Raw genomic sequence first — 13,142 nt, forward strand, 5'->3', positions numbered from 1 at the left:
TTATTTTTTTTTGTGTTTTTTTTTTTTTTTTTTTTTTTTTTTTTGGTCTCTCTCTTTCTCTAGAATACTTCCTTAGGTTTAATCTGAGCAATTTTTAGTGGCAGCATTCTAAGTTACCTCACGCAGGCAGTGTCTCCACTCTGATTGTAAAACCTCCAGCAGGTACATGTGACTAAAAATAAACTTCAAATAAAGCATTCTAGGTTGTTTTATTTAACACACAGTCCTTTACTACCTCTTCAGTTTCATTTCCTTACTAACAAACTATGCTAAATAATGTTCACTTTGTAGGAGGGAAATAAGTGTTTCAGAGCATTCGGGGGCACAAAGAGACCAGGAAATGCATAATAATTGCAGGAACGGTTCTGAGGGGGAGATTAATGAGGGAGCGCCATGACCCTTCCTGATAGGTCAGTGACTACAGAAACACTTACGAAGAAAATATTGGGGTAGAAACACATACTAGTGAGATTTTCATCTATCTTTAAAGATTCTTAAAATATCTCTGGTGAACACCTGAAGAATAACTGTGAGACTTTTCTACAGGAAAATGTTTTCCAAGTGGTCTAAGGTAAATGGGCAAGATGTCCTCAAACAGAGTCTGAGCATCTCAGACAACATGATTTCTCTTTCTGCAAGGTTTTCTAATCTCCTCTCCTTTTGTAGCATTCACTCAAAACTGCTTGTTAGAAAATTTAATTAAATATAAAATCATCGAAAATTCTTAAGCAACATATATTTCAGCTTTTACCCAGTGTTATCAAAATGCAAAGAATATAAACAGGTATTTCTGTCAAAACATAGTGTTGCCTTTGCAAAAATCAGATTTTAAAAGCGTATTTTAAAAGACCTATTATCCTCTAAGAATTTCATAGATATGGGCTGTATATAATGGCAATTTATTATTTACAATTTTTCTTTAACTTTTTTTTATCAAATTTAAACTTGTGAGTCATTTTTCAATGAGTACAAATATTTTCTCAGACTTTGATTTACTTGTGATGAACATATGAATCATTTTAAAAAAAACAAAAACAAAAAACAAAACTACTTTGATCTCTATTTGAATTCCTGGCCATTCAAAGTTCCTTGTCATTTTAAACAAAGCGCCATATAAAGTTCAGGTTAGTTTTTACCAAATTGTTTTGAACTAATCTCATTTTATTTTGAAATTTGATAATCACATACACAAAAGTAACTTTCCAATTGAGGGTTAGTTGTTCTACATGCAAGCAAAGTCTCATTTCAAATAGACATTATTAAAAGGTAAAAAGGGAAAGACCTAAGTTGCATCTAATGAATATGAGATTATAGGTTGTTTCAATATGTTGAGTCATTTCCTTTTTTTTCTTTAATCTTTAAGGAATAAATGTGTAAATTCATGAAAGTGGTATTTTTATACCTTGAATGCCATTGTTTACAATGAAATAGAACCGGCCATTTAAATATTACATTTCACTTGACAGGGTGCTGTATTCTAATCCTCCTGGACCCCCTCATTACTCTTGTTCAAGTAACTTCTCTAGGTCTGTTTCCCCAAAAGAAGAAAGTTGAACTTAGAAAATGATTTCCAGGATCCTTTCCATTCTAACACTCCAAAATTTCTCCCATAACTTCAGACAAGGTGTTATTAGAATCTCCTTCAAGACTGGTTATGCTAAGAGGGACTACATACTAGACTGAAAATAAAAATGTTATCAGCCAATAAATGAAGTCATATTAAGGGTTTACACATGCAGTGTGGTATAGGCCAGGAAGTCCAAGCTAGAGTTCAGGAAAATTTACATAGACTTTACTGTTAAGAGAGATTCTGTGAGAATGAACATGGGTATATCCCACTCTTTTCAGTAACTCCACAAAGCTGACCATTTGAAACAAGGTGATTTAACTCAGAATCCATGATACTTTGTCACGGTTTCATTTCAGAAGTAACGAGTAGGGCCTTCTAAACAGATAACAGTTTAGACATGGATGGAAACTATGAACAACTAAACAGCCCTCCAAAGTGCTGGGATTACAGGCTTGAACCACCACACTCAGCACTTGGGGAGACTGAGGTGGGCAGATCACTTGAGGTCAGTAGTTCAAGACCACCCTGGCCAACACACAGTGAAACCCGTCACTACTAAAAATACAAAAATTAGCTGGGTGTGGTGGCGCATGCCTCTAGTCCCAGCTACTTGGGAAGTTAAGGCAGGAGAATTGCTTGAACCCCGGAGGTGGAGATTGCAGTGAGCCGAGATCATGACACTGCACTCCAGCCTGGGCAACAGAGCAAGACTCCATCTCTTAAAAAAAAAAAAAAAAAAAAAGAAAGAAAAAGCCCTCCAAGTTAGGTATGTTTTGATATATAGACTAATTGTGCCGATATCCTTCCAAACTATAGTGCATCAGAAGAAATAAAATGAAAAAGATTACACAAGTCAAGAAAAAAGTGACCATGCTTCCTCAAACACACACCCCAGATGCAGAAGACAGAGGTGGAAGGTGTCTAATCAATAAAGAAGAGTGAATTGTATCCAAACCCCATAGTGATAACAGCACGAGTGAATCTTCCTTTAATGAATTTACCGGCTGTGAACTAACATGGCACTTGGAAGACCACCTGACCTATTTTTTGGTATTGTGGTTTTTGTGGTTAAAAGGCCAATATATATATATATATATATATATATTATATACTATATATATATTATATATAAAGAATACTAAGGTAAAACTTTATCATTCATAATTAGAGGCGTTAATCTGAAAAACACCGTTTTAATCTCAAAACTGTTATTTAGGTTATTTTGATTAAGGCAATTAACTGCAGCTTTATACCACCACACCAAAAAAAAACTGCTCCACTTATGCAGAATATCAGGGAAGATTATGTGTCTCAGGCTGAACTCAGGGATTCCTGCAGAAATTCTTTTTTTTTTTTTTTTTTTTTTTCTAGGATGCCCAAAAAGAAATTCTTTAGTTAGATTCCCATTTCTGCTAGAGATCCCCTTCCTTTTCCAATCTAAGCAGGATTACTGTTCTCTAGATAAAGCAGGATGTAGGGACTGATTATACTTGGTCTGGCTCACAGTGAAAATGAGGAAGTTGGTACGGGTGATTGAGGATGTGGCTTTGCCCTCCACTTTCCATCACTAGAACGGAGTTTCAGAAATCTTCTAATAAAATCTAAGCATTCTTTTACCGCACCTGATATACTTTCTCCATCCCTGTCTGCCTCAATCAGTCACTGTCTGAGATGCTCACGTTCTGACTCTTCTGTGTTTCTCTCCTTGTCTTCTAGAACTCTCACTCATCTCACCCGCTTTTTAAATCAAATAACTGTGTTAAATAATTTAATACTTCAATCCTCACAGTCTATTATACATTTGTAAACATTGTCTTAGTTTGTAACATATTTGAGAGTTTGTACAATCTTTTAGGAACTCTAACAAACATTTCTCTTCCAACAAGGCTCTTAACTATGGTAGTTAAGGGCACAAAGGACACTGAAATCACACTTCCTCAATTAACCTTTAGACTTTAATACTCGTTAGTTGTGTGACCTTCCTCAAGAAACTTACCTGCTTCAAATCTCAGTTTCTTGTCTGAAACATGCAGATAATAAAATGTCTACCTATATTGCGAGGATTCCTACAAAGCTCTTAGAATAGCACAAAATAACAGCTCTGGAAATATTAGTACTATAGTAATAATAAATAATAATAATGATTATTAGATTATCATCCTCTACACAGCTTAACACAAACCTGGATCATACTACATATTTGTAACCAGTAAAAGTTACTTTCTGAAAGGTAATCTATCACTCCTACTACAAAGCATAGATAGGTTTGGCCTTACAGAACTGCACCTCCTCATGTTTGTTAAAACTATTGCACTTTTAAATCTCCCTCAGGACTATTCTATATACATCCACATACTGGGCAACGAATCAACCAGTATATTCACATAAAGAGAAGACAGGAAAGGATAATTCAGTAGTAACTGTTTTTCTCTAATGCTTAACTTAATCAAGTTTATATGATTAAATTATTTACTTTAGAATAAATCCGGGTACATCACTGGTTACTAACAGCACCTATGGCTAACAGTTAGTGAATTCACAGTTATTTAACTTTGATTTTTAGAAATCTATGCAATTAAATTGTAGCCATACAATGTAAGAGGAACCTCTGGTTCCAGTAGACCAAAGAAATTGGATTGTGTCTGAATGAAATTTTTTAAAGGCAGCTTTTATGGAAAATATTCATTACAAAATGAAATTCAGGAACTTTTTGATCTTTCTCGCCCCCAAACCCAACAAATCCCAATGTTATACAAAGTTACAATAGGCAACTACAGCTGATAATGAGGGATGAAATTATTGATATCATTTAGTTTGACGTTTCTGCTCAGATAAATATCAAGTAAATTCACCAGATAACAAATGAAACAGTTTTACTTACTCCAGAACACGTTGAAAATAAGAGAACAAAATTATTTCATTATACAGACTTATTTTGTTTTAGTTTTGTTTTGAATTACATAGTCGTTCCTTCTCCTATAGCCTAATTTCTTTTTCTTCTTTTTTCTTTTAATACTCAAAAAAGTCTTCACCGTATACATAACACCTATGGCATTTAGGTAGAAATAAGCAAGTAAACCATTTAGCTTAACTTTAGACCCAGTACTTCTTTTTGTTTGACTTTCTTTTATAGCTAATATCAACTGTCCACACAAATCTCAAATGTAAATTACTTACAGACTAGTAAAGAAGAGGAACCTAATTCCTTCAGAATGATCTATGGACTGTTTCCCCTCCCCCAATCCTACATAAACAATAGTGGAATATTGAATTTAAAGTTGTGCCATTTGACTCTGGAAACATCGGGTCTTCAGCAAAGGTGCTTTCATGCTGGATCTGAAATGATGAGATCATGAATTAGGAATGATTTTGATGACAACGATATTTACCTCTTTGAGACAGCCCATAAAGTTGTTACTGACTGGTGACCCTGGAAGGTCGGCTGTGCTGGGACTGCCTCCAACATAGAAAAAGTCATCAGACCCCAGCATGGTATAATCTTCTTGCGTGTAGCCCGTTGTGGTAAGAATCCCATCCACTGATATTGTCACCTAGATAACAAAGCACAGGGAAAGGACACGCTATACTCAGACCTAGATACTGTAATCCTGGGATATGCCTGTTTTGTGTTTTGGTTTGTTTTTTTTGTTGTTGTTTGTTTTGCTTTTTTCTTTTTTCTGTTTGTTTGGTTTTTGTTTTTAGACCTATGATGGAACCCATTTTCATGTCTGTTTGAGGTTTATTCTTAGATTCTATTCAACTAGCCCTAAGAGATCTAAACTAGTTAGAGAGTTAACTGATTATTGAACTAGTGTCAGCATCATCCCTATTGCAACTCAAAAGTTATTGAGCAGACACAAAAATGGTGTTAGTAAAATGCTTCCTAGGTTAGTTTTGCTGGTGTACGTATTAGTAAAGTTTAGTTGTCTGTTATTAACTAATCACAACGTGCACCTTGTTAACATAAAAGGCGCAAGCTAGTTCCAGCAACATCACTATTTGCACTATTGAGCAGCAATTGTTCAGCATGCAAGTGCCTAAGTCCATGCCAAAGGGAGAGAAAAGGCAAAACAACCAGTAGAAGCAGCACACGCTGATGTGCACATGCAGGAGGTACAGTACAGTTCAGAAAAGGAAAGAAAGAAAACAGGGAGAACCAAAAGAAAAAAATAAAAATAAAAACAACTGCTTTGTGATGACGTAAAGATGAGTGGGTGTGGCATCTCCAGCATTCCCAAATCAAGTTTCCATGCCATGCATCATGAATGGTTAGAGACTGGCTGAGCCTGCGGTCACTCGGGCCAGCCACCATTTTGTCTTATCCCGTGTTAACCACAGCTGGATGCAAAACGTTCGAAACGTTAACGATGCCCCTACAGGTGAGTTGGAAAACAGAAGTTGACAGGAACAGGTAAAAAATAAGAAGGTCAACAACAGATGAAAAGAAGGAGGTCAAAGTAAGCAGAAGAGTACCAACCGCAGTTCCTCTTTTGTTAATGATGTCTACAGTTAAAAGAAAGAAAGAAAACACACGGCAAACCCAAAATAAGAAACAATTAGAATGATATCTACCGAACAATGTAGTTTGTTTACCATAGCGTGTCCAATGCCTGAGTGCTTTGTGGAGAAGGGGGGAGAAAGGAAATTAAAAACTGTGAACAGAATAACGATCGTTACTTAAAAAATATGATGGTCTCTACCATGTTAGTACATTTTTTGATTCAGGTAACGGTTAGTAGAATGAAACATTCCATGAATGACATGTTAGTTATTAAGCATGTTAGTAACATAGAAAAAGGGCAAAAAAATTTTACAAGAAAAAAGCAGACTAACAAGTAGGCCTCCCACAGAGGTAATATTTTTCCTGCTATTATTGTTCATAATTCACTACTAGACAGAAACAGACACATGGCAATGTTCCCTTTGTCTTCCTGAGTACATCTGAGAGACACTGGAAAAGTCTAAAAGGGATTCAAAGACCTAAAGCTTTCCAGCTGACCACTGCAGCCCTATGCCCATACTTGGCCCCTCCTCCACCCTGGCCCACCCCAGCCCCAGGAAATTAGTAGGAATCAGTTGGCATTGCCCTACTACTCAATTTTACAGCATACAAGGACTCCTCCTCAACTTCAAAACTTCCTTCGGTCATATTGATGGACTTTAGGGTCACAGTTTACTGCAATGAAACAAAGCAAAGATCCTGACACATAGAATGAGTAGAATGGATTTGTGTTTAATCTGTCCTCCTACACATGCACCCCGGCTGTATAACTACAGTTTCCTTTGAGCTACCAATTCGCAGTTTGATTTGTAACCTGAGCAAAGGCAAATCTAGAAAGTGGACTCCTCAAGCCCCCACCCTTCCTTCTGTGCTTCTCTCAAATGAGCCTCCAGTTTCTTTGTGCATATCTGAGAGAAAAAAATAAAAAAAAAGGAAAACCAAAGAGACAGACTTATAGGAAACCCGTGGTCTACAGCTGTACTGATGGTGGCCGACCCTCTCCAAAGGCAGGTGGAAGCATGCAGGTCCCCCTCCCATGTCAATGAAGGATCTGGAAGGTCTGGGGTTCTCAAGAATTTTTCAGTTTTACTTGTTTGCCTTAGCTAGACTAAATCTGCATTCCTAAAGCTCCTTTTTGTTTCTCTAGCTCAGATAGTTTAAACCTTTCAGAAGCAGGAAAGAAAAGGTTAGACAGTTAACAGCTCTGAAAGAGAGGGCTGTTTTGGTAAAGGAAAACCAGAGACAATCCGGTCATTCTGCAACTGTTCAGAGAAACAACAAATATGTTAAGAATATTAGTTTAAGATCAGCATGTAAGGCAAAAAAATTAGTCACTGTCAACACTTAACAAAATGATACATTGTAATATAAAGTTTCACATAAAACCCAAACTTATAATGTTCAGTATAAAAGGACAATCTATTCATTTTCATCCATACATATATACTGTAATCATGTCTTCATTAAAAACATACAGTATATGTGGACCCATAGATTTAGTAAATAGCTGATATTTTCCTAGTATATAGCATCTCAAAAATTTTTTAAAAAACACAATCAAATAGAAATGGGCACCTAGAAGCTTAACTGGCCTTTCCAGAGTCATTTGGGGTTTAACTTAAAGTATCTATGCTAAAAATAAAAATATCTTCAAAATCAGACCCTTCAGGAGATATGTAAGCCCCTAAAGTCATTTTTCCCCTCAGGGACTTCTCTGGTCCCCATTTTGGGGGTGGGAGGCGGAGGGAGTAGGGACTGATACAATCCCAAATCACAAACACTATTGTTTTGACTACAAAAAAGGAACTGTGATTTAATGACCCCAATGTGCATGCTTCCAAATGATCACCATGAAAACTATAATTTAAAATTAAACAAACAAAAAACCAGAAACACAACAAAATCACACACGTCACAGGAAGGGCAGGTTGCAGGGATATCCTTGCAGCCCTCTTGTAAATTTTCATATGGCCCTGTATCAAAATAGCCTTTGGGCCCCCAGAACTTTCTAGATATGCCCCTGCTCAAGTATGGCAGGAAGATTCATCTCAGAAGAAGAAAAAGTTAATTTGCAAGTGACTCTGAGGAGCCCTGTATCATGTTGTTAGAGTTTTCAAGTACCACACACACAGCTGTAGCGAGAAACAAAGCCAGTTACTCTCTTATCCACTGCGCTGTTACCTGACGCAGATTCCTGGTGACTTTCACATCATGCCAGGCATTATCATTAAACTTTCCATTCACAGGCTCCACTAGTGCTTCAAAGGCCCCTGATCCCAAATTAATGACCAGAGAGACAGCTCCATTTTTCAGGGCAAGATTGACATAATCAGCTGATTTCCCAGTATGAAGCATCAGTCCATTCCTCTGAAGGGTTTTAAATGACAGAGTTATTTCATCACTGCTGCTTTGAATGGGGTTTTGAGACAAGTCGTAGCAGAAGTATTCAGATCCCTTGAACGTGGCAATATATTCTTCTTTTCCTAGAAGAAAACAGATGATACATACATAAATAAACAAATACACTATGCAAATCAGCAGATCTTAACAGAAACAATAGCTAATCACTCCCCAAATTAACCCTGCTTAATTATATTCCATGACATGAACCCTGTCTCAGTCAAATAGCACTGTAGGTGGCAGTATATATTTAATAAATCTCCTCAACTATTGGGCCATCAGCTGCAGTAGCTAAAGCTGACATTCTTGAAAATTCAATTAATTTTTCAGTATCACTGCAAGAGCTCTGATCAGAGAAAGTAGCTCTGAGATGTCTCCAGGGCATGAATCAGGTACCATAAATGCATATTGGATGGTTCCACTCTGCTGAGAACAATGGATTCTAAGAGGTTTTCAACGTTCTCTCCATCCAACTGAGGTATTATTTTAATTTTCAGTGAGACATTTATATTCAAAGATCTTTTTCAATGAAGAGACAAATAGTTTTATCATTGAGAGACCATAACAAATTATCTGGTAAGGAGAAAGGAAATAAAAAAAAAAAAAAATAGAAGCTGGTTTGGGAATAAACAGACCTCCTACACAGCATGTGCATTTTTTTTTCTCTCTGGATGGAGGGAGTAGCGATAGAAAGTCTAATGGAGTCAGCTGGATTATTGATCCATTCCCTGGTCTCATCAAGCAGATGGTAGGGCTGGCTGTTATGACATCGGTAAGAATTCTAGCACATCGTCATGGGGATAGCATATAAATGAAGTCTCAACATTTTCTACGTATCTTAGTCTTTACCAGATTTAGAAGTAACAAGGCAGATCTCACAAGATGCTAGACAGATCAAACAGAAAGGTGGCTATTTGGAAAGAACACTCTTCTCCCACTGATGAGGTGAGTTGAACCAAAGGAAGAATGGAAGCCATAAGTCCCCTTGACTTTCTAGGCAATAATGATGCTGTGCCAAGAAAAATGAGACAGCATGATTGCGAATCAGCTTCTGATAAACTATAAACATATAATTATAAAAGGTACTGGAGAAACTTAATCTGTCCCACTGGCAACATACTATCACTATTATGCCCCAGAGAGGGTTGATACATCAGCAGGTGTTGCACTCTCCCCCATAATAGGTTTTTAATCTCAGGAATTTTCATTTGATTGTCAAATAACTCATGTCCTGGAATCAGAGCTCAAATCACTTTCAACCCATCAGAGCCACATGACCTGCCTTCCTGGATGTAGAAAATGCCGTCAGTGGCTACAGGTAGTCAAACCATAGCAATAAATATCATGGTGAGCACCTAGAGGTATTCATCAGGAATTGAGCCCTGGAATATTAGTCATTGACTACTAGTAAATTATTAGCCAAGACTATCAGTCAGACCAAATAATTCTGAGTAAGAGTCATAGGAAGGACATCCCAATCTATAATAGTGAATCCCTCCCATTCAAACACTCAAAATATTGGCGAGCACCTCCCAAGGGTTAAGCCCAGTACCAGTCATTAGGGATAATGAAGTGAACACAATGGACTTAATTCCTGTCTCAGAAAGTTATAGTCCAGGTGTCTGCTCCCCTGGTCAGTCCAACATGGCAAGTGGTTCAATATTGGGCACAAGCACAATTATATATTACTATCATACTGAGAGAAAAATGTGGGTCAAAACACGAGTTTGGATTCCAGGTTGGCCACTAGCTGTCACTAGAACAATTATTTGCTTTTCAAATTTCAGTTTCTGAAAATGATTAGAGATACCAATCTTTCAGAATGAATGTGAAGATACAATGAGATAATATCTGTGCAGACATCTGGTAAAGTTGATACATTGGTGATAAATAGTAGATATCTTCCTACTTGCCTAATTAATGTGATAAATGTGATAAATGATCTAAAACAAACAACATATATCAAATGTTATTATGAAATTTAGAATATTCTCTTTAAGATAAGAAACCAGGACAAGGATTCCCACTATCAACATTTATATTCAATGCTACACTTGACGTTGTAGCTAATGCAGGAAGACAAGAAAAATATGTGAACATTATAAAGATTATAAATAAAGAAAATCACATCATATAAGCATATACAATGCACAAATTGAAAGACTAAAATCATCTACAAATTTATTTGGCTTAATAACATACTTTGGAAAGAATTTAGGGTTTTGCATACTAGAGACAATCAATGTTCCAACATATGTAAATAGATTTATAGATTCAATAAAATCCTAATCTATAAATCCTAATTTATAGATTCAATAAAATCCTAATTATATTAAAAATATAAATGTAAAAAGCTGTTTCTTCACAATTTATGAGAAAAAAAAAAAGAGTCCCAAATAGCCACGATATGTCAGAGAAAGAAGATGAAGGAAGTTGTCTGTGTAAAGACGGACATTTATTACAAAATTATAGTGCTTAAGAAAATGCATTAGGATAGGTAAAATGAGAATAATGATAATCAAACTTAAAATATTGTTAACCATATATGAAAACAATTTTTACTGTCAAGCATTTCAGATAAGTGTGCAAAAGATAGATTAGTCAATAAAGGTTACTGGGACAATCAGTTATTCATAAGAAAAACGTGAAATTGGATCTTTACATCATTTTGTTCACAAAAATCAATTCTACATGGATGCCCAATTTAATTTAGAGAGTCAATCTGTGAAAATTTGTCAGACAATAAATTTTGATATGAAAGAATGGAAGGATTTCAAAAATTAGCATAAAGCACTAATAAATATTGATACATTCATCTACACTAAAATTAAGAATATGGGGTCATCAATAACACCATAGAATAAGAAGTTAAATAACAATTTGGGAGAAAATATTTTCATTTCATATTAATCAACAAAGGATTATAATCCAGAATATGCCAAGCACCTCAGCGAATCAATACAAAAATAAAGACAACCAATGGAGAAAATAGACAAAAGAAATGTAATTTCATAGAAAAATAGATATGTATTACTTATGAATAAATGAAGAGACGTTCATTCCTATTAGTATTCAGGAAATGCCCAAAATCAAACTATATTCAGACACCATTTAATAGCCATGAAATTGACATAAAATGAAAAGAAAATAATTCCACATTTTGCCAAGCCTACTGAAAGTCATTTTTATATACTGCTGATGCTGATAAGATAAAAATTGACCAACTGTAATAAGTTTATTTTGGCATTATGCAATCCCATGGCAATTTCACATATTACAAAGAACTTGGGTCTCAGTCCTTAGAAAACAGTTAACCATGATCAATAAACTAAACATTTGCCAATTCTTTCAACTCATTTCTCATTGCTTATTATTCTGCTCTTTTGATGATAGGTAGTCAAGAGGATTCTGGTTCATATATATAAATGTGTGTGTGTGTGTGTGTGTGTGTGTGTGCGTGCACGTGCATACTAATAAGCATATATGAAAACAATTTTTATTTATATTGTCTGGTATTGCAGATAAGTTAGCAAAATATACAGAGGTCAATAAAGTTTGCTGGGACAATTGGTTATCTATAAGAGAAAAGTGAAATTGGATCTTTACATACTTTTGTTTCCCAAAATCAATTCTACACGATGGATTTAATTTAGGGAAGCAATCTATGGAAACTTTTGTCAGACACACACACACACACACACACACATACACGAGAGATTCACTTATCTGAATATGATATTTGCTAAATTTTACATTCCCACTGAATAAGTAGATCTCTGAGCCAGTGGGAGCCTTAAAGACACTACTATAGCCCAACTAATTAATTTGTATTATTAAGAAAACGAGGCTCACGGAGTTTAAATGACCCTCAAATTCATAAAGTGTGACAGTAATAGAAGTGGGACCAGGATTCAGTCTACTAATCCAGGTTCTGTCTAATATGCCATGCCACCTATGTGTCAGAAAGAAGTGACATATAGCATTGTGAAAGAAAGAAAAAAAGAGAAAAAAGAAAAGCTTTGTGAAGATATGTCTTAGTAAGAAAATTCTAATTGTATTTTAGTCTACTCAGTTTAAAAGGGCAGGGAAGCATGTAATATATTAAGAAAGATTCCACTTAAATAACTAAATTATAAAGTTTTGGAGGTTGAAGAGGTGTGGTCCAGTAAGAAGGCTGTAGAATTTTATCCAAGATATTTCGTATCATTCCAAATCTGTACAACTCAGAATAAATCTCAACAAAGGTTCTGTTTGCCAGATAATGTGGTATACCCAAAGGGAAAAATAATAAACAGTTTGCAATTTACTATGTCATAAGCTTTGAAGTTATATGGCTGTTGATGTCTTTTTAACACTATGATATTCTCATTACTTAAAATGAAAATATATCATTTCTTTTGTATTGTTTAATTCCAAATTTAAGTAATTCAAATTTACATTAAAGGCAACCACATAGTTTTGGAAAAAATTCACTCTGTGGAATATGCAATTACCTTAAAATGTCATAAATTGAACATAAATCTAAGCAGGGAAAATATCTCTTCCTTTTTTTTTCATGAAAGACCATATATACTACATGAAAATACAAAAATCACTCTGTTTTTCATAATATAGTTGTAAGAATATTATGTTTCTTCTAATCATTTTTTTTTTTTTTTTTTTTTTTTTTTT

The 13,142-nt window shown here is 35.3% G+C and overlaps 1 protein-coding gene and 1 long non-coding RNA gene across 3 annotated transcripts in view; one reads left to right on the forward strand and one right to left on the reverse strand.

Annotated features, from left to right (window-relative positions):
- LOC108535572 (neurexin-1) overlaps positions 1-13,142 on the reverse strand; it is a 597,125-nt gene that overhangs the window by 158,476 nt on the left and 425,507 nt on the right. The window contains exons 6-8 of the mRNA XM_017881650.1: positions 8,253-8,554; positions 6,164-6,187; positions 4,960-5,121 (exon numbers count right to left, since the gene is read on the reverse strand). Of these exons, the coding sequence (XP_017737139.1) occupies positions 4,960-5,121; positions 6,164-6,187; positions 8,253-8,554 (488 nt within the window). The remainder of the gene's footprint in view (positions 1-4,959; positions 5,122-6,163; positions 6,188-8,252; positions 8,555-13,142) is intronic.
- The window catches only part of LOC108535580 (uncharacterized), a 99,609-nt gene continuing 95,753 nt past the window's right edge, over positions 9,287-13,142 (forward strand). For both annotated transcript variants that reach the window (XR_001887275.1, XR_001887276.1), the window contains exon 1: positions 9,287-9,416. This is a non-coding gene — a long non-coding RNA (uncharacterized LOC108535580). The remainder of the gene's footprint in view (positions 9,417-13,142) is intronic.

Source organism: Rhinopithecus bieti, unplaced genomic scaffold (assembly GCF_001698545.2).
Source record: "Rhinopithecus bieti isolate Rb0 unplaced genomic scaffold, ASM169854v2 scaffold_12640, whole genome shotgun sequence".
Taxonomy (NCBI): Eukaryota; Metazoa; Chordata; class Mammalia; order Primates; family Cercopithecidae; genus Rhinopithecus; species Rhinopithecus bieti.